General features: G+C 45.8%; 1 protein-coding gene across 1 annotated transcript in view; it reads right to left on the bottom strand.

The window, feature by feature from the left end:
* Positions 1-11,759: 11,759 nt before the first annotated feature.
* Positions 11,760-24,640, bottom strand: part of LOC146809008 (sialic acid-binding Ig-like lectin 13) — a 349,688-nt gene continuing 336,807 nt past the window's right edge. Inside the window, exon 10 of the mRNA XM_085615797.1 lies at positions 11,760-13,254. Coding sequence (XP_085471923.1) covers positions 13,051-13,254 — 204 coding nt within the window. The 3' untranslated portion in view covers positions 11,760-13,050. The remainder of the gene's footprint in view (positions 13,255-24,640) is intronic.

Genomic DNA, 24,640 nt, shown 5'->3' with positions numbered 1-24,640 from the left:
AGCCTCGGAGCTCTTATTTTTGGTCATTACCTGGCTGTTTTTAGGCATTTTCTTATCATGTTGGGGGCCTCGGATGGGACTTGTGAGGGTAGGATCTTCAACATCTAGGGCAAAGTCTGAGGTAGAGTCTGGCTGGTGATTAAGTCTGGGTTGAACCCCAGGAGTAGATGTAGTGCCTACTGTGGTTTGCTCCTCCGCCCCCTTCTCCTTCTCCGGGGCCCTTTGTCAGTCTGCCTCTGTTGGGCCGAAAATATTGGTAATTAAAGGCTGACAGGACACCAGGTCCCGGGGGTTTTCTGTGGGGCTTTTTTAACTGTCTCGGTTTTCTCTGTCTTCTCGATTTTTTCCTTCCCCTTGCCCCCGCGGGCCGAAATCCTTGTCCCTGATTTTCTACCGGCAGCGAGGGAGGCTGGATGGCTGCTGCAGTTATTGGCAGGCATGCTTGAGTGTTCCTAGTCTTAGTGGATTTACCGCCACGGTCTGACATGTCTGCTTGCAGAGAGCAGAGTCTTACAGTAGCTGAGGTTCTGCTACAAAGTTTTTTCTGGTAGCGGTGCTTGCCCCACAGAACGGGAAAGTCTCTTCCGTGCAGGCTTCTCGGAGTTAATGAGGATTTTCTTAGCGGACCCGCTTGGGAGTGCACAGAAGGCTTGGAACAGCTGTTCCATAACAGCCCACCGCAGGCCAGAGGACACCGCAGATGCCAGAGCTAGCCGTGCTGATGCTGGGAGCGGCCTCGCAGCAAACAGATCACTCGTCCCGGCGCAGGCTCCGCATTGGTTGCAAACATGGTAGCACTCACCTTAACTCCTGAAGCTCCTGCAACACTGTGCAAGGAGATTACACAGCTGCCTGTCCTGGGCGATGCAATTAACAATGTTCCAGCCAGCAGCAGCACCCCATCACAAGCTCACCCGGAGGGCTGCAGCATGGGGAAGGCCTCCCGGGGGTATACAGCACCATCTGGTGGCCATTGCCACACCTTGCACTTCCAGCAACTGCTAGCCTGCGGTTTGAAGAGAGCTGTTCTCATGAATCACTTACAGCGCCACCTGGTGGCCACAATACCACACAGCGCCAAAATACCTCAATGACTCGAGGGCAACAGGCCCTGTTTTCACCTGGACGATCTGCATACAAGAGCTGCCATGCTCAAACAAAAAGGAAAAGCGCAGGCCGCCCGGTGCATGTACCTTTTAAAGTCCGACCAGAAATGTGTATCCCTACCTGCAAGCCGCTGATCTTTACCCTCCTCTCACACTGCAAGCCTTGCATCCGTCGAGGCTCTGACTGAGGCCTTTGATTCTGCTCGCAACATTACACATTTTTCTGAAGCAACTCATATGGTGAGTGCACCAGCAGTGCCATCTAGTGGCCAGTTGTGCTACTGCAGCGGAAAATAACCCAAAGACTCAGGGAGTAGCGTATACCCAGTAATACCAGCCACCCTTCAGACAGACCTAAACACGAGCTGTAACGCTGGTAAAAGAAATGGCAGTTCCACTCCCAAATCTGACTCGGGGCACACAGACAATGCACGGCTGCACCAGAGTGGAGCAAGCAGAACACTATGACCTCTTCCAGAATAAGAAAGCAAGACTTGCATGAGGCCCAGCACCTTCAAAGTGCCCAAAGATAATACTAAGAAGGCACATGGCAAATGCAAGACTGCATAAAAGGGAGCGGAGAAAAAGTACTGATGTCATGGTCACAGCGAGTGACGGGAAGTTACAAAGGAGAATTCAGAGAATAACTAGAGTGGGTGCCTGAAGCTGCAATTACAACCACTGCTCAAATTCTGCCACACACTGGAGCCATCACATTAAAAGGAGATCCCCCAGGCCGGTGGAGAGAGTGAGAGACCCCCCAGGCTGGTGGAGAGAGAAGAAGAGACCCCCAGGCCGGTGGAGAGAAGAAGAGACCCCCAGGCCGGTGGAGAGAGTGCGAGACCCCCCTGGCTGGTGGAGAGAGAAGAAGAGACCCCCAGGCCAGTGGAGAGAAGAAGAGACCCCCAGGCTGGTGGATAGAGTGAGAGACCCCCCAGGCTGGTGGAGAGAGAAGAAGAGACTCCCAGGCCGGTGGAGAGAAGAAGAGACCCCAGGCCGGTGGAGAGAGAAGAGACCCCAGGCCAGTGGAGAGAGAGACCCCGACCAAGAGAGAGAGAGACATCCTGCTGCCATGCACACAGAGCCACCCTGATGCCACTACCAATGCCTTCAGTCAGAGAATTACCTACCATGGAAAGCTGAAAGTGTAGTGAACCGAGAGAAGAAGCCACGCAACAGTGACAAGCTCTAATGAGAAATGCGAGCATTGCACGCCGACTTGCGGTGAATGGTCCCGTCGCAGTAAAGAGAACCTGGCTGATATTTCTCAGAAAAGAGATAGACAAGTATACACACTATTTATGGCAAGTGACCACCACAGCAAGAAAAGCAAGTATACAGCGCCACTGCTGCCAGAGCAGAGGCAAGGAAAAGAGGAGACGGAAGGGCGATTACCCGCCATCTGCAAAACACCGAGGAGATTCCCAGAAGGGAGAGGGGCCCCGTGTGGCCCGAAAGCAGGAGGAAGAGAGATCGTAATCACCCCACCTGCACCAACGTCGCCCAGCAGTGGGCCAGAGATTATTCAGGGAGTGCCCCCAATACTGCCTTAAGACTGTGGTGTGCAACAGCCCGTTGCAGGCAGGAGGTGAGTCCAGCACTCCGAGTGGCGCATCACCACTACTGAAGCAAGAAAAGGGAGATACTTGCCTTCCACAGCAACCCTGAATTACAGCCGGAATATACGGATCCCTCAAAGCACGCCTACTTCCACTACCGTCCCTGAAATTGGCGGACGCACCTGAGAAGACGCTCCGTCCTCTCTGACAGGACTGGACCAGTGAGAGGTTGGTAGCGGGAGCAAATGCAAAGCTCAGAGAACACGACAGAGTGAGCAGGAGATCCGTACAAGTTTGCGTGGCCTTCTCGCCACATTTTTCAGAAAAGATACGGAGTGGAGAAATATAGGACGGTTACAGTCCTAGGACAAGAAAGCAGACGACAACTGGTGCGCAGTGAAAGTCAACAAAGGGACGCCGTTCACCAGAGTGCACCTTCTAACACACGCCAGCCACTGGGATGCGGGCACGTCATTCTTTTCAGTGACTGTCAGCCACCTGTCACCGGCTGTGTAAAGAAAAGGCATCCCTGTTCTGCTTACACAAATGCCAAATCAGAAGAGCTGCACCAAGTGTCCGACGAGTATCATGACTGCAAAGATTCGCCAGTCATCCCTACTTACTGCCAGTCATCACCCCATGTTGTGCGAGTCGTCTCATGGCATCCATTTCATCATCTGTCATGTGCGTCACTACCATCCTTGGAGCATCAAGTACCATAACTAGAGTCCTACACCACTTGCCAGAACCAGTGACGATCCGAAAATACAGTGACCATCTTTTTAACCGGCGCATGTCCTGATCCTGGGAGCGAGAGCATATTTCTGACCAAGACACATCCACCCCTGAAGTTTGCACGAGTGACGAGGCGGTGGCTCCAGAGTCAGAGCCATATGCAGTCCCGGGGCAGCTCATCCAAGGGGCCTCCCAGAGCGTGATAGATGGACTTTACTGTGCTCCACCAATGGATTCCAGGAAGTAGCCAGGCCATCCAACCGTGAATTTCAACAGGTCACAGAATGCCTAGACTGCCGTCAAAGGATCAAGCGACACAATCGTCCGGTGTTACTGTGGACTCTTCTATACGCTCCTGATGCACCCATGTTGAACAAGAAGACACTAATTGCCTCACAGCAAGAGGACGCTGGACCGATGAACATCACTTAGGTCGACCATCCCTCAACTGAAGCGAAGCTGAAAGGTCCGGATATCATCAGCACCGTGTTCGTCCCCAGATATACCTGGTTAAAGTATGGACATGTGCCAAGACGTCTGGGTGCTCCCAGCTGCACCTGTCCACCGCTGGCCTGCGAACTACATCTCTGAACTGTGAGACTTCCATTATTTTAGTTGTTTTTCTCATTCCTTCCCATTGGTTGGACTTTTGTTTGTTGTCTTTCGTTTTATTAAAATTTGGGAGGAATGTTGTGTCCTGCTGGACACAGTTTAGTGTTTCTGCCAGCCACTCCCCCAAGGGCTGGCTCACACACACACACAACCCTTCACCCATCCAACACGGGTGTCACCAGTCAGGTGACCCCGCAAATAAAAGAGCCTGAGTGGACGTGCTCCTGGCTAGTTACCAGTACCACATTCCAGTGTCTGTGTCGTCCTTCTTACACTATGTGGGCCTAGGGCCCTGAACATAACAGTTGCATCGGTGCACCACGGCTATCTCTATCACCATATTTCATTTGTGGTGTTCTGGCACAGCATCAGGTAGATTTCCATCATGCTGGGGGTCTGACCGGAGAAGCGTCTCGAGTAAGATATTACTCAGACGCCATCTTGCCTCAAATTGCAAACTCCTTCTCTAAGTCACTTCTTCCCCCTCCATCAGTGACGCGCTGCATTGCTGATGGTTTGAGCTCACTAATTTTGAGGTGCTTTTAGGGCAATACTGGTAAGATCCATCTTAGTCCTTGCACAAGTCTCACTGATGTAATACATCTGAACCTGAGAGACTGTTTGCAGCATCTGTTTCAGGCCGGATTTAATGATAAAACACTTGAAAATGAGTCCTAGAAATGTAACGCCCGACAATTTGAAAGACATTCTTACACGCCTGAATGTAATGTATTGTGGAGCCATTGCTTACATGTATGTTATATTTATTGATTATAAGTCAATGTACACTTACAATCCAAAAATGACAAAACAATTTGTAGTCCATAAAGAGTCCTATTAAAAAATCAAATTTAATTTGCACAAAGCGAAAGAATGGAGCTAATTAATTTGCATGCTTCTGCCTCGGTGCAAAGTTTCTGTGGGAAGGATTTTATCCATAAACAACAGTGAAAAAGAAAAGCAGCTCAGTTTGCACTATTTGTGCTACTTCTGTAATAAAAAGAAAGTGCATAAACATGTTGTCTAAAACAAATTCTCACCTTTCCCATTCGAAAAGTGGAATATGTATCTCCATCATTATTTACATCTGGCACAACAATAGAATAAAATCAGTTACCTCTCCTTTTGGCCTTGCTGGGTAAATAGCACATTCTACATTATCTATTTCACACGCAGTCTGAATGAACGGTGCCAATTAAATGTCCTTGCTTTTTGTAGCAGTAGAAAGTTTCTGTTGTAAGCCTCTAGGGGGCATATTATCAAGACATGCGATAAACTTATCGCCGCTTTAGTGGCAGAAAACTGCCGCTAAAACGGCGATAATGGGCTTGATAATATGCTCTATATATTTCCAATTGTAGCTCAGGTTAGACGTCCTTCACATCTAACATGGGCTTCAATTGGAATTCCATAGAGCATATTATCAAGCCCATTATCGCCGTTTTAGCAGCAGTTTTCTGCCCCTAAAGTGGCGATAATTGTATCGCCTGTCTTGGTAATATGCCCCTTGGTTTCATGAGACTCTAATACACAATTTCTCCGTGTGTGAGGGTAAATATGAAGTTAGGGGTGTGCAATCTTGCACTCTTTCTCTATTTATTATTTACACATGACAAAAATGTGAAATTCGTTTTCTCAGTTCCGTGATTCTAATGCACCAAACGGGGTATGGAATGAATTAGCTCAGTTTTTTAGCATCAGTGAAAGGTTTCTGTTAGCTCCTGAGGTAGTGAGGTGAGATTGTCCGTATGCGTTTACATATGCAGAGGTTTAAGTCGGCCGGGTCCTTTCACTGCTCAGCACCTGCAGTTCTAAAAAGCAGGTACTGAGACAGGTCCCTATCGGGCTCTCCATTTTTGCTCTCACCCTCAGAGTGAAAAAAAAATCCTAACTCTGAAGCTGTATCACTGCTCACTGTTTTTGATGTAACTTCAAAAAGACTCGTTATATCTTTCATAGCCTCAACATTTCAAAACTGAGGCATTTTCAATATTATATATAAGGAAGCCATAGCTCTTGCTTATTTATTTCATGCAACTAACAATCATTGGCAAAGCCAATAGTATGGCTTGTTGTATGTGTACTGTTACTTGTTGTATTATATGTCTGGATGCAGTGAAAGAAGCATCAAAATACCAGTCGGGCGGCACAGTATGCTAAGGACAGATTTTTAGCTTGCATGTTTTTAAGCCACACACTTAATTACACCGACCACGCCCCTTTGAGAGCCCACCTCGCCAGTTTATTCATCTCACTTAAAGCCCTGTACATATGAATTTTGGGATGTGGTACTTGTTGCAAAGTCATCTTGTGACCCGGGCACCCGACAACTTTTTGCTGACTGGTACTGGTGGTAACTGACTCTGACTGACCCTGGGCTCTGCCTAACCACACTGAAAGACACTTGGAATACAGTGAAAACACCTACATACAATAGGGTACACTATGGTTTGGGGTACTACTGTGATTGTGATGACCTACCCTATAAGTCCCTAGTATATAATAGGGCATGGTAGTTTAGAGCCAGCAGCCGTTTCCTGCACTTGCATGTGTGCACTGCTGAGCTTGAGGTCATTTTAAAAGTAGCCGTGTTGCAGGACTGGTTTCAAAAAGTAAATTGTGCCCAAACTCGACTTTGGTGTTTGGGGCACTTAAAAATGGATAACCTACAATGTTTTGGCATATTAGGTACCCCCCGGTCTCCCCTAGGTGTCCCAGGGGTGGGGGGTCAAGTATCTATAGGGTGGACCCTTATAAAATGAGTTTTATATGCCCTGGGTTAAGTGAAATTGCACATTTCACTCCACACATTGTGATAAAGTGCTGCACAAACTCAGCTTTGGTGCTTGGAGCACTGTGGAGGGAGGATCTTCAATATTTCTGCAAATTCAGAACCCCTAAAGTCTCCCCTAGGTATACCAGGGGTGGGGTCATGTAGATATAGGCAGAGTACTTTTAAGATATGTGTTTATAAGCCCTGGTGCTGAAAAAATGGCCCAAGTCATGTTTTGTATGCAAATCCCCTGCCACACAGGTCAACATGGCAAACAGTTATTAACTAATAACTCTTGATAGGAGGAGGCTAAAGTACCATTCAAAGACTTCCCAGAATGGTATTAATAAACTCAACAATATGATATTGTTGAATTTCTCCTAAAATGTACATACAAGAAGTTATACAACTTTCTTGTTTGTAAGTCCAGATTCAGCCTTCCAGTGGTCTGTCCTGGCTGGTCAGAGTTAATTGGATTAGCCAGGCTTCTTTGAAGAGGTGATAAAGAGCCCACCAGGATTGACCAGCTCTGCTGGGAGGACAGTGTTCTGTTATACAGGAATGCCAAAGCAGGAGGAAGAGTTGTAAACAATGGACTTCAAGGGAAGGGGAAGGCCCCACTGTCATTTTTAACTGTACTCTTTTGAACCCAGCCAGAGGCTAGGATTAAGAAATGAATGAGCAGATGCAAGGGGGGAGCGACTATGGAGATTAGCCATCCTAGGCGTGTGTTTAGCCAGCTCTTCTCTCCCTCCTGGGGAATCAGCCATTATGAATTTGGAAGAATTGGTGCATTCTGGGACAAAATAGTGCCACACTTTTCAGGAAGTTGTCAGATTTTGGGGCAGTACCCTACCCCCCAATGGACAGAAGTGACCTTCTGCTGACCCAGAGAACTTGGACTAAGTATCTGAGAGGGGTAGAGCCTCTCAGATCTGCTGCTTAAAACCTAAGAAAGCAAGAGGGGCGATGCTGAGAAGTTTGATGCGCATTTCCTAAGGCCTTGCACCTTCTGCACCATCTGAAACTACAGCCTGTGGATTACCTTGCTATAAAAGGACTAAAGAGTGGACTCCATGCAAGCTACAGGTTAACATAGCTCAGCTCACCTGGAACATCCCCACCAAGGATCCTTAACATGGAGAACTACCAGTGGATTTGTAAGGATTTTATCAAAGTGGATCGTGGGAACTGAAGTCCTCAATTTTCAAGGACCATCTTGGGGATTCCAGACCATTGGAGTGAGTTTGAGACACTTTGGGACCCTTTGGGGAACTTCAGGAAGAAGTTCCAGGAGTTTGGAGAACTTTGGAGCAACTTTGGAGATAAACTCCATAAGGGGACCGACTCAACCTGGCCAGCCAAGCTGCCTGCCTTCAACTGCGAGCCAGCCTGCCATCCAGGTTCGTCCCGCTGAAAAGCTCTATAAGTCCTACTTCCAGAGTTTGACTTGGAGTAGTCGAAACCCGAGGCCGGCCACCCCCTCCCCGAATCCGGCCTGGTGAAGAGCATCGAGGGACCCTGCGAAGGTAAAAACTATGACCGAGACCTACTGCGAGTGGTAGCCAAGTGGCTCCATCGCGGTCGGCATGAAAGTTTGACCCGATCTATCACAATCAGATGTCCCGATAAGGTGCTATAGGTGTCTATGTGCTAGAAATTACTAAATCTTTGAAAATTCATACCTCCGGTTCCCTAAATTGGATTTTCGTCGTTTTGATGTAATTTTAAAGATACAAATATTTCCTATTTTTATAAATTGATGTTGAATTTGTATTGTGCATTGTGTCCTAACTATTTACTGAATTGGTGTTTTTAAATGCTTTACATACCTGTCTTTGAAGTTAAGCCTGCCTGCTCGCAGCCAAGCTCCCAAGGGTTGAGCATGGGAATGATTTTCTAAGACCTATTCTGAGCCCTATACTGTGTTAGTGGCCTTATTTCCAGTGGCAGATATACCTTTTCCCCTAATAATCCAATTTTCAACAGTACTCAACATACAAGATGCTTGAAAGTGGAATTTGTGCATGTTGCTAAAGTAAAACTGTGCACAAGTCCACACATTTTCAGAAGCTCAGTGAAGCATCCTAAAAAGTACTGACATTTGTCCTATGACAAAATTCACCACTCACTTGTCTCCTTGAAGTAGACATGTGGTTTAAGTTCCAGTTTTATATTTTTTAAGGTATATTAAATAGCCAAATACCTCATAAACAGACTCTGCTAAAAAATGTACACACAGTGACACCATGTACAGTCGGTGTCTACAAATTAGTGCCGGAGCTGAGCACGGACAAACACCGGCACAAATTAAACACTTTATGACGCATTTTTAAATAGCAGCTAAAATAATACTGCCCCACAGTGCTAAAAATGTATAGTATAGATTACAGACAGAACAGTAGTTTGTAGTAGTGTGCCCCTTGCTACAAGCCATTTTGGGTGCTGTAGCAGTGTAGCACAATAAAGCCACACAAAGCCAGAGCTCGTTTGCCAGGGACATACTTTAAAACTCCTGATTCAGCTTGATGGTGCATTTACATCCTGGGAGCATGAGAAGTACCTGTCTGGAATATGGTATGGATCTTGAACCCAATGGCGGGATAATATCCCTGAGGTGGGGTTACAAACAGGGTTTCACATGAGATGCCTGCCTGTCTTACGATGGCTCCACTTCATCCGTAACGCATGCTTTTTTTTCTTTAAATAATCACTCCATTCCAAAAAAAAAACATGAGCAAAACACATTGCCATTTGCAATGCCAATAGCTCCAACTCTGACAAATGCGAGACCTATTGCATTGCATTTTATTTTTACTTAGCCTATTGGCTCCACTTTCTGCTGTCACAATACAATGGAATCCCGGCCACGTAGGTCAACCATTGAATAAAGCACATTGAAGGAGGGAGATGATAATGTAAAAATACACAAAATTAGGCTTCTAGTTCTACTACAAGCTCTACTACTGTATATGTGGCATAACGGCCAGAGCTGCTGACTTTGGAACTTGGAACCAGGTTCGAGTATCGGGGTTAACTCAACATCCTGTGATTCTGGGCAAATCACTTAATCTCCCCGTGCCTTCCAAAAAAATTGAATGTGTCCTTGTGTAACTTTCCACAAGGATCATTGCTCAGTCCCATGCTCTTCAACATCTACATGGCCCCCCTTGCTGCCATTGTCAGACAGCATAGACTCAGCATCGTATCATATACTGATGACACCCAGCTCATCCTCTCCCTCACGAAGGACCCCAAAACCACCAGACTCAGCTTCCAAGAAGGAATGAAAGACGTTGCAGCTTGGATGAGCAGCAGCTGTCTGAAACTCAACTAGGAGAAGACAGAAGACCACCGCGTGGGACAACTCCTGGTGACCCTCTGCACTAGGCACCCTCCCACCCCTACGGACCGTGCCCCACATTTCGGAATCATACTCGACTCCTCCCTCACCATGACCCAACAGATCAACGCCGTCGCCTCCACCTGTTTCAACACCCTCCGCAAGACCTTCATGTGGATCCCCCCCGAAGCCAGAAAGACCCTCTCCCATGCACTCATAACAAGCAGTTTGGACTTCGGTAACACACTCTATGCCGGAATCAACAAATCCCTGCTACGAAAACTCCAGACCATCCAAAACACTGCAGCCAAACTCGTCCTTGGCATCCCACAGCATGAGCATATCAACCAACACCTGCAAGACCTCCACTGGCTCCCTGTCGAGAATTGAATTGAATTGAATTGAAACAGCATTTCTAAAGCGCATGGTTACCCAAAGGCATCCCAGCGCTACTAGCGGCTCAATCACAAACTCCGAGCAGTGTTAAGGGAAAAGTAATGTTTTAATTTGTATCCGAAAGATCAAATAGTTTGGTTGAATACGGATCTGGAGGGGCAAACGATTCCAGAGTTTGGCAACATTATATGAGAAGAGACGACCACCACTTCGTGCTCTTCTGATTTTCGGTACTACCACCAGATGCTTATTCTCTGACCTCAAAGCCCTATTAGGACGGTACAGCAGAATCATAGAGCGAATAAAGAGCGATCCCTTGCCTGAAAGTGCCTTATGTGCGATGCACAGCACCTTAAACTGGACCATCTCCTGAATAGGAGGCCAGTGAAGTTTCGCCAAAGTGAGCTTGGCCGAAAGGTGCTTTGAAAATAATCAGGAGCAAGTGTGCTGCACAATTTTGCACAATTTGTAGTTTTTTTGTCGAAGAGCAAGGTGCTCCCAAATAAAGGGCATTTTCATAATCAAGCCGGGAGAGGATCAGTGCTTGAACCATAAGACTTCTGGCGAGAAAAGGTAGCAAAGGGAGGACTTTACGTATCATCCTTAAAATCCCATAGCAACTGGCTGTGACTTTCAGCCCTTGCTCCTTTAAATCAAAATTCCGATCAAGCCAGAGAAGAGAGTAACCTTCAAGCTACTCACCCACGCCTACAAATCCCTCCACAACTGCGGACCCAAATAACTCCACGAAAGAGTCTCCTTCCACGTACCCGTACAAAACCTCCGCTCGGCCGACCTTGCTCTGGCAGAAACCAGCGGGTGGAAGAGCCTTTTCCTACATCATAGCCAGAACCTGGAATGAGCTCCAAGTCAGCATCAGACGCTCCCCTACTCTGCACACATTAAGGAAGATCCTCAAGACCTGGCTCTTTGGTTGATCCGAAGCTGCACCTCTCCACCCCTCCCCACCCCCAGCACCTTGAGACCCTCATGGGTGTGTAGCACGCTTTAAACCCCCTGATTGATTGATTGATTGATTGATTGATTGATTGATTGATTGATTGATTGTACAGACACACATGAGTCTTAAACAGCAGACATATGGTATGCCTTCTCTAAGTAGACCTATCAGAATATATACTAAAGTTTGACTCATTAGCATGCAGAGTGATCACTTCCATCAGAATTGCACACAACATAACATTTTCTTTAACATATTATCTTGTAGAGACTCATAACAATGCAAAAAAGTTTTATCTGAGGCTATGTAGTTATCTAGTATTATGCCTCAGGCAGTGCTTAATTTGAGCTGGTGGTTTCCGGTGCTCTGAGCCGGCACCTAATTGCCAGCACCGGGGCTTTTGGACAGTCTGCTACATGGGGGTGCTGTCTTGCCAATTACGTATGAGCACAACAACAGCTGCTTATTAGTTCAGTTTACATTTACAATGAGTAATACCTGCCTTCAAATACATTCTTATTGCTTTGGGGGCCTGGAATAGTATGAATTGTCACACTTGCAAGAGTGTGATGGTTAGTATCGGTGTTTGTACTGCCGTTGACAGCTGGCAGGGGCAATGTGTGGTGCAAGCTGCAGTGGCCTCCAGACGAGAGTCCCGGCACTTATTCTTTTACAAATTAAGCACTGGCCTCAGAGATTCGAAATGTGAGTCTAAAAGGTCCGGAACAATGATATGTTTGTAGGATATCAAGCCACCGTCTAAATGAGTTCCTTTTAGATTGACTCTTATGATGATATCATGATATGAGATGATGATGTCTTGAACACTCTTCATTAATTGTCTCACCTCCTGTGAAGGTGATAAGTTTGATGAACTCACGCGGCATGTGGACGTGAGTAGCTGAGGTTGATGCATGTAATGATAGTGGAGTGTGATAGTTACATGTTCAGGCAATGCATCACAGGGCACAAGAGTGCGTAATAGGTTGTAACTGAAAGACACTGACTGCACACAAAAAAAAATCAGTTAAAAAATGGACATATTGTTAACTCAACTGAGCACAGGAAGAGAACTCTACACAGTCAGAAAAGCACCAAGATGTGCTGACTAGATTGCAATTTTCACTGATTTTTGACTGCCTCTAATCTCCTTCTTTATTCTGATTTATCTGATTTATCGTAGATGAATTCATCTATTGGAGAGTTTCAATAATCGTTATCAATATGTCATGTCAACTTATCAATGAGCAAACATCACATCAGTAGCCGTTAACACATCCCTGATCTGTCCTATTTGACTGCAAAGGCATAACATGACCTCACCTCATCAATGTATAGAAGGCAGAATAAGATGCTACTGGTACCATGGAAAAGGGATATTCTCCAAGAAGTATAGAGAAACAGGTGTTGGCTATTTGATTGATAGGAAAATCAATCTCAGTTTCCTAGAACCATACAAAAGTTGTACGCCCAACAAAATCACCACAGCCGTCATGACGTCAAACATCTCATGAAATACAGTCGGCATCTCATAATGTCCACCAGGCTTTCAACGATGCTCTCTGTTAGTGCAAATTGACCTCAGAATACAAAGTCTCTTCCGGGGCAACGGTGGCCTTGCTACCGGGCTTCAGTCTGGAGAAGTCGATGGACGCGTACTGGAGGTTGTCCTCCCCAGAGTTCTCGTACAGGTCTTCTTTGGGCTCAGTACTTGTGACGTCAGAACCTAACTTGTTTTCAACCCCGTGATCTGTAGCAGCGATGGGACTCTACACAAAATGCAAAGAAGGGAAAATGTGAGCCACAAAAATAGCAGAAGGGTCAGAAAACAAGTTCCCATAATTATGTTATGTTTTCTGTATGCTTTATAAATGCACCACATGTTTTTTTTGCATCATATATTTATTTTAAACATAATGTGCATAACATTCAGCTGTTCTGATTTGAGAACTGTAGCAGTTTTTTTACTAAATCGGGAGATTGGCTTGAAGTACCATAGTGATGAAGCATAATGAAGCAGACATTTTTCACATCTCCTCAAAACATGTCTTGTTATTATTTCTCCTCTTTCGTTTGCAACAACCCCTTAGATGTTCTCAGTCCTAACTTACAACTGGGAGCGTCCCTCCTCAACATAACTCTCTGGAAAAATATACTTTTTTTAGGAGGAAACAATCCATACCATCCCTCTCTTGAGGTTTCCAATCACACCTCTCTCACTGTACGGAAAAAGGCACAGGGAGAGCATGATTTGTCTAAGATCAAACAATTTGACTCAGTGGGTGAAACATGGTAGAAATGCAGGACATCTTGGGCTAGAGTCACCACAGCTTCATTTATTTTTACTCAGCGGTGGCGCATTCACTCTTCACGCAGGCCTCCAACATCACTTTTACCACTCCTGCGTCGATTTTCAGCTGCGCCAGATCCGGATGCGTCAGATTGCGAAAACGATAAGCGAGGTAGGCGTTCCACCTTCAAAAGTCATGGAGAACTGACGCAGCCATATTTACAACGAAATGGGAAAATTATGCTACTTTGGCAAAAGCTTAACAAAATTAACGCTTTGGAAAACCAGACGTAAAAACGATGCATTGCCACTGGTTCAAAAGCAGAACATACAAAAATCTCTCTGGAAAGCTATACTACACCATGGACCTACCCCTACTGCAGCTTGGAGCACCTAGGAGACCACCATCATTACCACCATCATGACCGGGAGCAGGAGAAGGGAGCTGACCTACCGCCAGAGGATTACCCTCATTGATCTCAGGGGGAAGAACGTCATCACCCAACGCAGGCTCAGGAGGGAGTCCATTGCCCAGCACCTGCACCAGATTGCACCAAGGCTGCAGCCAACATTGCAGCAGTGCACCAACATCCCTTCGCAGGCCAAGCTACTGGCTGTACTACACATGCTGGTGTCTGGAACATTTCAACCCACCACATCCAGAGTGCCAGGAGTATCCCAGCCATCCTTTTCGGCATTCCTCCCCTCTGTCCAGAATGCCATCATAAACCTCCCACCCTAGTACCTCATCTTCCCCAACACAACACAGAAACAACAGGAAACAAGCAAGACTTTTATGCCATCGAAGGATTTCCACATGTATTATGGGCAATGGACTGCACACATGTACAACTTGTGCCTCCAGCGGCTACATCACACATATACCGCAGTAGTAAGCACAAGCACTCCATGAATGTGCAGGCTATCATGGACAATCTGGGGCTCTTCATCATTGTCCTGGCCAAGTACCCGGGGAGTGCTCATGATTCCTTCATCTTTTGTCATTCCATCATGAATGAGCGCTTCCGGAATGGGAGCTATGGGAATGGCCTACTGGTTGGTAAGAACTTCCCAAGCACATGACAGACCACATAACAGTCCATGATGTGTGATAACCTCACCATATTAGTGTTGGGCTGTGGTAAAGTGCCTCTTTGCCATGGTTAGCCCACACTTTTTGCCTGGTACATGATGTGATTTCGAATTGAAAGTGAACTGGGCCCCTGCTAACCAGGTTCCCAGTGCCAGATCGATTTCCTAAAACTATACCACAATTGAGACAACCTCAGCATCCCCTGTAAGTCTCTAGTAAATGGTACACTAGGCAAATAAGGCATTGGTGCTGTAGAGGGCCCTCTAGGGCTGCAGCTCAAATTGTGCCACCTTAGTGACCCCTCACCAAGACCATTGCAGGCTGCATGTCTTGGTGCAGAGAAAATTGAAGAGTCGACATGGCACACAGCCCTGTGTTCCATGCCGACATACATTGCATGAGTTTAGGTAAGTCACCACTACTGCAGGCCTTATAGCCCTACAGCAGGGTCACTATGTCTTATGTGTGGACATATCTGCTTGAGCAGATATGACCATGCAATATCTAAGTCCGTTCTTGGATATTGTAAGTGCACAGAGAAGCCAAAGAGAGTGCATGGGCTGGATACTTTTCATTACGAGTTTTCTACCTCCATGATGGCTTCACTGTACCCTAAGATGTCTTGTACCAAACATCTTGTTTTAATAAATCCTCATTGATGCCAGTGTTGGATTTTTTTTACAAATGCACATAGGGGCCACCTTAGAGGGTGCCCTGAAAACCCACCAAGCACTGGTGTGGTCTCTGACTACTCTAAGCCAACCTGCCACCACCAGACATGTTTCTGACCTCATGGGGCAGGAAAAAGTCTGCTCTGGTGGAGGTGCTTCATACCTCCTCCAGGCCCAGAAGGCCTTTCAAGGTGAGAAGCTTCAAAGGTGAGGCCACCTTTGAATTGCAACTCAGGCATCTCCAGATAGTGGAGTATGCCAACCCTCCTTTCCTGCTTCACATTGGCAGGACAGGCAGGAAAACTAGTTAGATTAGGAAAAGTGCCCACTTTCAGCCAGCACCACCCCTAAGGTAGGGCAGGTGATGTGGACACTACTTTTCCAATTCCTCCATCATGGGATGGCAGGAATTAACCAGAAGCTAGGGTAGTACCCCTTCCCACAGGAAGTGGTCACTTAGAGGGTGTAGACACCCTCAAGCTAGGTATCTCATTAGGTATTACCTGTTGCTCCCTTCAACGGCCCTAAAGTTAGTGTTTAGGTGGCATCCCTGGACCCTGAACTTTAGATTCAAAGGACCTAAGAAGGGCATCAGACAAAGAAGAGCTGCTGACCCGAGAACCGATGAGCTGCTGCAGAGAATTTCTACCAAACCCTGCCGGTTGCTTCTAAGACTCCGCCATAGTGGCCTGCCGTCTCGTCCTGCAACTGTTGGGCCTCCAAGAACCCTGGAACGCCTCCAACCTTCCACAAATTGGTAATAATCGCACTTGGAGTAGAGTAGCTACTCCCCTGTAGCCTGCAGGCACCGAACCGAACCGCAAAGTCTAGTTTACTGATTTGCTACATCCCGTTAACCCCAACACAGAATCCAAGCAAGAAGAGGTACAGCAGCTCTGGAGGGTCAGGTGTGTCCCCCTACTGAGTGAGAGGACGCTAGGTCCAATGCTGTGCCAATACCCAGGGTACCAGACTCCCTACATCAAAGACCAAGAAGAAAGAGTCCAATGCGGACTCCAACGGCCCAGGAAGCAGACACCTATCGAGGGACTTCAGGACCCTGAGACCTGCTTTATGAGTGGCCCAGCTGTCCTAGAATCGTCCCTACAACCTTCCTGCCCCTGACCGCCAGGACCATCATGATGCTTGGCTGCCCCATCAGCTCTGCACGCAGCCCGTCCAGCGTGGGTAACGATGAAACAGCTGTGCTCCTGTGATCCTGAGGCCCTTGCCACCTGCTGCCTCAAGTAGGACCTTCCAGGCTTAACTTTAAATCACTCTCTGAAGTGTGTTTTCAGGTGGCCCCCTTCTTTATAGCGCACTTGATATCAACGACCTCAGCACCCTACTCCCAGCCGAATCTGGGAAGCTCCTGATCGTCCGCTGCTGGAACATTGGACCTGGCCTTGCTACGTAGCTAAATACATGCTTTTACCATTTTTCTTCCATTGACTTTTGTGCGTAGTTGAGCACAGCAATGATTTAGTTTGTGAACTTTGAAAAATCGTAACATAAAGAGTACTTACCTTAGAATTAAGTTCTTGATCTGAAAAATTACATAAAAATCAATATTATTTTTGCAAATTGGTCTCAGCTTTTTTCTTGAGTGTGTGTGTCATTTATTGTCCCTGTGAGAACAAAAAATGCATAGCAATACCCTCTAATATGCCTAAGTGCTCGCCCACACTAGCACAAATAGGCATTAGTATTATCTAATTTTTCCCTGTGTGCCAATTTGGAACCCACTGGAATCTCTGCACAGTGTACTTCATTTTAGTACACCATAAAAAGAGGCGGCTTCCTTCATGAGCTGAATGAGGCAGTACATACTTAGTAGGTATGTGGCTACATACTTGCACCATACTACATGGCACATGTGCAACACAATCCCAGTGGTGACTCCGCGGCTAAGGCGGAGGAGCGTCGCCCCACTGCAGAAAAGGAAAAATAAAATGGTGATAACATATTGTTATTATCATTTTATTTTCCCAATTGCAGTCAGTGGTGGGGCGGGGCTGGCCAGAGCAGGGGAGGAGTGCTGTGCACTCCCTAAGTGCGCATTAACTGTTTGGCCGGCCCTCATGGGCTGACCAAACAGTTCATGCACGCTTTGCATGTTCCTACCAGGCCACATTGCACAGTCTGGTCAGGAACATGCACTGGCTCCCTGGTGCAGTCTGAGCGCCGATCCACAGCGCTCAGACCAATCACAACTTTGCACTGCAGTGTTGTGATTGGCTCAGGGGAACCTACCTGCCCGGGGACAGGAAGAGAACAAGGACGGAGGACAGAGGAGAGAGGTGGCAGTCTGGCCGTTAAAGGTAAGTCCCTTCTTTACTTAATTCCTATGCCCCCCACTGCCCCCCCTACCCCCATCCAGTAGCAGCCGCTGCTGCACAACCCTACAAGTCACACATATTGAGACTGCCTATGCCACTGTGGGCCACATATGAACAGTACTGCTGGAGCATCACTGTCCATGACACTCTGGTGGAGCAGGTCTCCAACCGATATCTATGAGGCAATGCAAACTTAGTCTGTTTGCCCTTGCATGACCCCATAGTTATTGAGTAGGGCAAGTCACAGCAAAGTGCAGCGTTACCTCACCCTGCATTAAGGATGTGTTCCATGGGCCTTGCAATGGCTTTTCCCATGCAACATCAATGAAGATCTCACAAATTTTCACGTATACAAGTATAAGTGCCCTTGAGACTGTTTGGTAATAGTGTGCCTCGCAAGGGGAGGTGAAATGAGGATGAATATTTACATGTCTCTACCATTTCCAATTTCTATGTATCCTGCATTTCACAGGACACATAGAATGAGGACATTCCATAGATTGTTTGTTTTGGTGCAGGAATGAGCCCCTTAAAGCATAAATTATTTGAGGCCACAATGCTGACACACGTGCACTAAGGTGCAAAGTGGTGTGGGTGGGCACTAGTCACCAATATGTTGTGGTGCGAAAGCGAACATACTATGAATTTGAAGTATGTTAGTAATATGGCTCATTCCAGCCCTTCCCTCTGGATGCAGGTCAGCGCAGCCAGGCGACATCCAGTGCTGCCCTGTGGCAACACATGCTAAATGAGGCCCTTTGTGTGCATTTAATTATTTGAAAGATCCTTGCTAATGTTACACTATGTGAGATGCTGTGTCCAACCACTGTGTTGAGGTAAAGAACATTAGTCATTATATGCACACATCGCATCCTATATGTCCACCATTTTGCAGTGCACAAACCCCTCTATCTGTCCTATAAGGCTTCAGACTGTGCAGCAAGGTACAGCCTTATGTACAAAGTACATCTCCAAGGACAGGCAGCCACACAGTAGCCTCAGAAAAAATGTTCCTGTCTTGGAGCAATGCTGCACATTGTCTGCCAGTACAGGCAGCAAACTCTGGACACTGAATCATTTGGAATGAATGTTCTACCCAGTCCCCAATCAGCCTGGCAGAGTAGTGTGGTTAGTGTACCAGTTGCATTGTACAGTGCAAGACTCCCACATAACTCAAACCGCTTGGGGACTGCCAACCATGTGTACACTATCATGACCCACATTGATATTCACTCACTACACTCCCCTTGACAGTAGCTATTGAATAACATTGACACCAACTCTCAGTGTCAAATATGTGTGATTGAAGTACGGAACTTCACAGGCTCTGGCTACAGGTCTAAAAATCTGACATGAATCAGTTCAGAAATGTCAATAGTAGTCAATAATAAATACAATAGATGAATGTGAGAGATTTGTCTACTCAATTGCTAATTGACTCTTCTTCCTGGTGATAAATCACCACATTCATGGCATTGACACCCACAAGTATGACAGACAGTAAGAGAATCACAGAGGACATTACAGCTGTATGTGTAGTACAGTGTCAGTCATTTCACATTTCTACTAGCAACTGTGTAACACAATGACATAGCACGTCTCATAATGTAGGCAAAGTGTATGAGTCATTCAGGACACATAACAGAATGTAGATGAATGTGGAGCCATCCCCTGCCATTACTATTTACTCATTTTACCGCTCCTGCCTTGTCAGCTGACCAAGCATATGGTCTACAGTCGTGGCTGATGACTCCTTATAAACACCTTCAAACTGAAGACCAGCTACACTGCAATCATGCCCTAAGCAGGATCCGCATCATAGTAGAGCAGATTTTCAGACTCTTAAAGTTCCGCCTTAGGAGTCTGGAATTGCCTGGGGTCCGATTGCTGTACTCGCCACCAATGGTAAAATAATTAATAGTGTGTTGCATTTTGCACATTATCTGTGTGTGGACCAATGCCCCATGGAGTGATCACAATGAGGACATGAAGTGCCGGAGAATGATGATGAGGAAGAAGAGGAGCAACATCAAAATGTCCCGTCAGTTGCAGCAACACGACAGAGAGACCATATAGTACAAAAACATTTTAATGATGCATGAGTACATTTGATATACTAAAATACTACTAAAATGATGTCTAAATGAACATCTTGTACATAAATGAAAATAAATATACGAACACCGCCAGCTTGCAAGCAATTTTACTTCATAGTATAGTAATTTATTTAGATATGTGTAACAAACAGCACTGAACAAAATCTGGTACATTCAAACTAGTGTGCATGGCAATAACCTGTACCAAACAGTCCTCCATTGCCAACCACAATGAACATGGTGTGGTAACGTAGATAGTGTGCTATAACGGTGTTTCTGTCTAGTACAGCTGGCCACTTGTACAGCCTCATATTTATAGATGATAGTAGTGTTTACTGATAGTGGTATGGCTGTGTAGTGATCCACATAGTATGTGTATGGGAACACAGTCCAAACCCTATAGTCTACATATGCAACATACAAATCTACAACCACATATCATTTACATTAGGAGATCTCATATCACACATTCAAATGCTACATACTATTCTTTGCCTGTTCAAGAGTGCCTACCTAGTAACAATGTGGCCACACTTGACCCACTAGGCTAAAATGCCAATGGTGCAAACAGTGATGTAGACTACCATGTTGATGTGTTGCACTCAGATACAAACAATGGCTTACACTGATGCATCCCAAGATATAGTGGTCAAATGTAGCTAGGAATTCACAGGTGAACTTCGTGTCTGAATGCATACCCCTCACCAAACTTTAAGTAACCACACAATGAAGAAACATATTGTGATGGGTGCCAATGACACGCATATTTATGATTGGACTACACCTGACTAGTTGTGGCTAGACAAGCTGGCCTTGTGATCCACAAATCATAGCCTATGCGTTCTGGTAAAGACTATGTGCATGGACCATACATATCCTTCCAGACACAAGGCTATACAACTGATGGTTGTGTACTACAACATGATAATGTGGGTGTTTGTGAAGGCTCTATGGTAACCGTTGGTATGCACTCATCAACATGTACATTAGTGCCACCAGACATCCATAGCAAAACTTGACTGCCAGTCTATCTCATGCATGTCATGTACACTGTAGACTGGCTGAACTAGAGACTGCCAGTCATTCCCTGAGTAGGTACTGAAACCACAAGACATCATATGATAGAAATGTACACAGATATGATCATAGGTACCAGAGGCCGGTGATGCTGGTGTCACACCAGTCTTGGAACATCTAGTGGCACAAGCCTCTTAACAATATCCCTGAGGCCATGCAAAGTCTAGACATATGGCTCATCCTGGACTCATAGCTATGGAGTAAATGAAGGCACGCCAAGAGGCTGCCTAGTGTTATTCTGTGTAATGGGTGCATTGCAGGGTCCTTGTAGATGCACTACTGCCAGCTAACCCACATGGATAATTAGGGAGACTTATGTAAAACTATGGATGCTAACCTGGGACTGTAGAAAAGCCCCAAACCTCCACCCAATTTGCTGTCAACTTGCATTTCAGTTCTCTCAACACTTCCCTCCACATAAGCTATTTACATGGCCAATGTGAGCAATAGAATGCAGGACATGTGGAAATAGATGAGCCAAGGTTACATTAATTAATACATCCTTGTTCAGGCTCTACTGGGGACGTCTGACATGTTTTGGACTGTGCCAGATCCATGTGAGTCTCATTACCTGTCTCAGTGTCAAACTACATGGGTATTGCATGTGAACACCCACTGCTACATACAAGCAAAAGTTCCTTGATGCAAAGTGCAGTTATGGTGTGATTTACACTACCGTGCTGTCAACAATATTTAGGATGTCACGCAAAGGCATGCATGGTGGTCTAGCATAGCACTAACAGCATTAATGAGAAGCATGTGCTGCCAAATGATAACTTTTACTTTCCTGTTGGGTTTGAGCCTTGAATATGAATGGCCTATACTCAACTAGGCCTGGACGAAAATTTCGTTCCGTTCGCGGAAATTGCGATAATTTGACATTTTCGCATTCCGCGGAGAGCGCAAAAATGTCAAAATTTCCGGTTTCCGCAGCTTGGCGATAATTTGTTCCTTGCTCGCGCTGTAAAATAATACATTCTCGCGCGCATGCGATCGCCTTACCTGAATCCCTGCGTTCGCCGACAAGTTTTCTTGATCCGGTCGCGTTCTCCATGAGATGTTGTATTGTTTTTAGCCATTTGCGCTGTCTCGCGACAGTTTGCGCCTGCAGCGACGTAATGCGTCGCGTGATCACGTCTTTCTTCTCGCGATCATGCACCGCGAGACAACTCAAAACAAGATGGCCGCGCCCGCAAGCGACCACATGGGTAAGTTGGTGACTCGCAACCATGCAGAAAATCTCGCGAACATGCTGGAAAAAAACTTCCGCATCTTTGCGATATTTCCGCTTGTTTGCGATAATTTTAAACATTTTCGCGATAATTTGCGAAAGTTAATTTCGCAAATTCCGCCCACCCCTATACTCAACCACACAAGAGTACTCAGGTCTACATATTATTCTAAAATATATAACACTTGCATCACTGTGGTTGCCCATCCATGATGCAGAATCACATTAGTGAATTCCAAAGCCAGGCAAAGGCTAATCTTAACTGCCCTGTGTGGGATAGAAACAAAGGTTATGCAAATCATTGTCTTGTGCTGTGTTGCACTACACTTCTGAGTGGAAACCGTTCTGGGGAGGGGGTATGGGTGTTCCCATTCATCCACCCGTGGATTGCATACAATTTTAGAATCCCCAAGGTTTCCAATGCAGGGATATGGTTGTTTCCACCACCCAACAACGAGCATGCCAGAATGATGAGATGCAATTTTAATGAGTTTGATATTTCAACAACCAATGTGCGCTGCAATCTACAGCATACATACTAAGAGTGAAATTCCATTAGAGTATGCAATATGGCACCCACTCATATACCAACAATCGCCGAGCACATCCACGGCTCGGCAGCCTCACACATAGGTATTATCTATGCTATCCGCTCCTACTCATTGGCCCCACATGTCTGTCACAAGTATGACAGACAGTAAGAGAATCACAGAGGACAGTACAGCTGTATGTGTAGTACAGTGTCAGTCATATCAAATTTCTACTAGCAAATATGGCACACAATGACATAGCACGTCTCATAATGTAGGCAAAGTGTATGAGTCATTCAGGACACATAACAGAATGTAGATGAATGTGGAGCCATCCCCTGCCATTACTATTTACTCATTTTACCCCTCCTGCCTTGTCAGCTGACCAAGCATATGGTCCACAGTCGTGGCTGATGACTCCTTATAAACACCTTCAAACTGAAGACCAGCTACACTGCAATCATGCCATAAGCAGGATCCGCATCATAGTAGAGCAGATTTCCAGACTCTTAAAGTTCCGCCTTAGGAGTCTGGAATTGCCTGGGGTCCGATTGCTGTACTCGCCACCAATGGTAAAATAATTATTAGTGTGTTGCATTTTGCACAACATCTGTGTGTGGACCAATGCCCCATGGGGCGATCACAATGAGGACATGAAGTGCCGGAGGATGGTGATGAGGAAGAAGAGGAGCAACATCAAAATGTCCCGTCAGTTGCAGCAACACGACAGATAGACCATATAGTACAAAAACATTTTAATGATGCATGAGTAAATTTGATATACTAAAATACTACTAAAATGATGTCTAAATGAACATCTTGTACATAAATGAAAATAAATATACGAACACCGCCAGCTTGCAAGCAATTTTACTTCATAGTATAGTAATTTATGTAGATATGTGTAACAAACAGCACTGAACAAAATCTGATACATTCAAACAAGTGTGCATGGCAATAACCTGTACCAAACAGTCCTCCATTGCCAACCACAATGAACATGGTGTGGTAACGTAGATAGTGTGCTATAACGGTGTGTCTGTCTAGTACAGCTGGCCACTTGTACAGCCTCATATTTATAGATGATAGTAGTGTTTACTGATAGTGGTATGGCTGTGTAGTGATCCACATAGTATGTGCATGGGAACACAGTCCAAACCCTATAGTCTACATATGCAACATACAAATCTACAACCACATATCATTTACATTAGGAGATCTCATATCACACATACAAACGCTACATACTATTCTTTGCCTGTTCAAGAGTGCCTACCTAGTAACAATGTGGCCACACTTGACCCACTAGGCTAACATGCCAATGGTGCAAACAGTGATGTAGACTACCATGTTGATGTGTTGCACTCAGACACAAACAATGGCTTACACTGATGCATCCCAAGATATAGTGGTCAAATGTAGCTAGGAATTCACAGGTGAACTTCGTGTCTGAATGCATACCCATCACCAAACTTCAAGTAACCACACAATGAAGAAACATATTGTGATGGGGGCCAATGACACGCATATTTATGATTGGACTACACCTGACTAGTTGTGGTTAGACCAGCTGGCCTTGCGATCCACAAATCATAGCCTATGCGTTCTGGTAAAGACTATGTGCATGGACCATACATATCCTTCCAGACACAAAGCTATACAACTGATGGTTGTGTACTACAACATGATATGGTGGGTGTTTGTGAAGGCTCTATGGTTACCATTGGTATGCACTTATCAACATGTACATTAGTGCCACCAGACATCCATAGCAAAACTTGACTGCCAGTCTATCTCATGCATGTCATGTACACTGTAGACTGGCTGA

The sequence above is a fragment of the Triturus cristatus genome, chromosome 7 (genome assembly GCF_964204655.1).
Source record: "Triturus cristatus chromosome 7, aTriCri1.1, whole genome shotgun sequence".
Lineage (NCBI taxonomy): Eukaryota > Metazoa > Chordata > Amphibia > Caudata > Salamandridae > Triturus > Triturus cristatus.
Note: the sequence above shows the minus strand (reverse complement) of the source record. Positions and strands in the feature narration are given on the sequence as shown.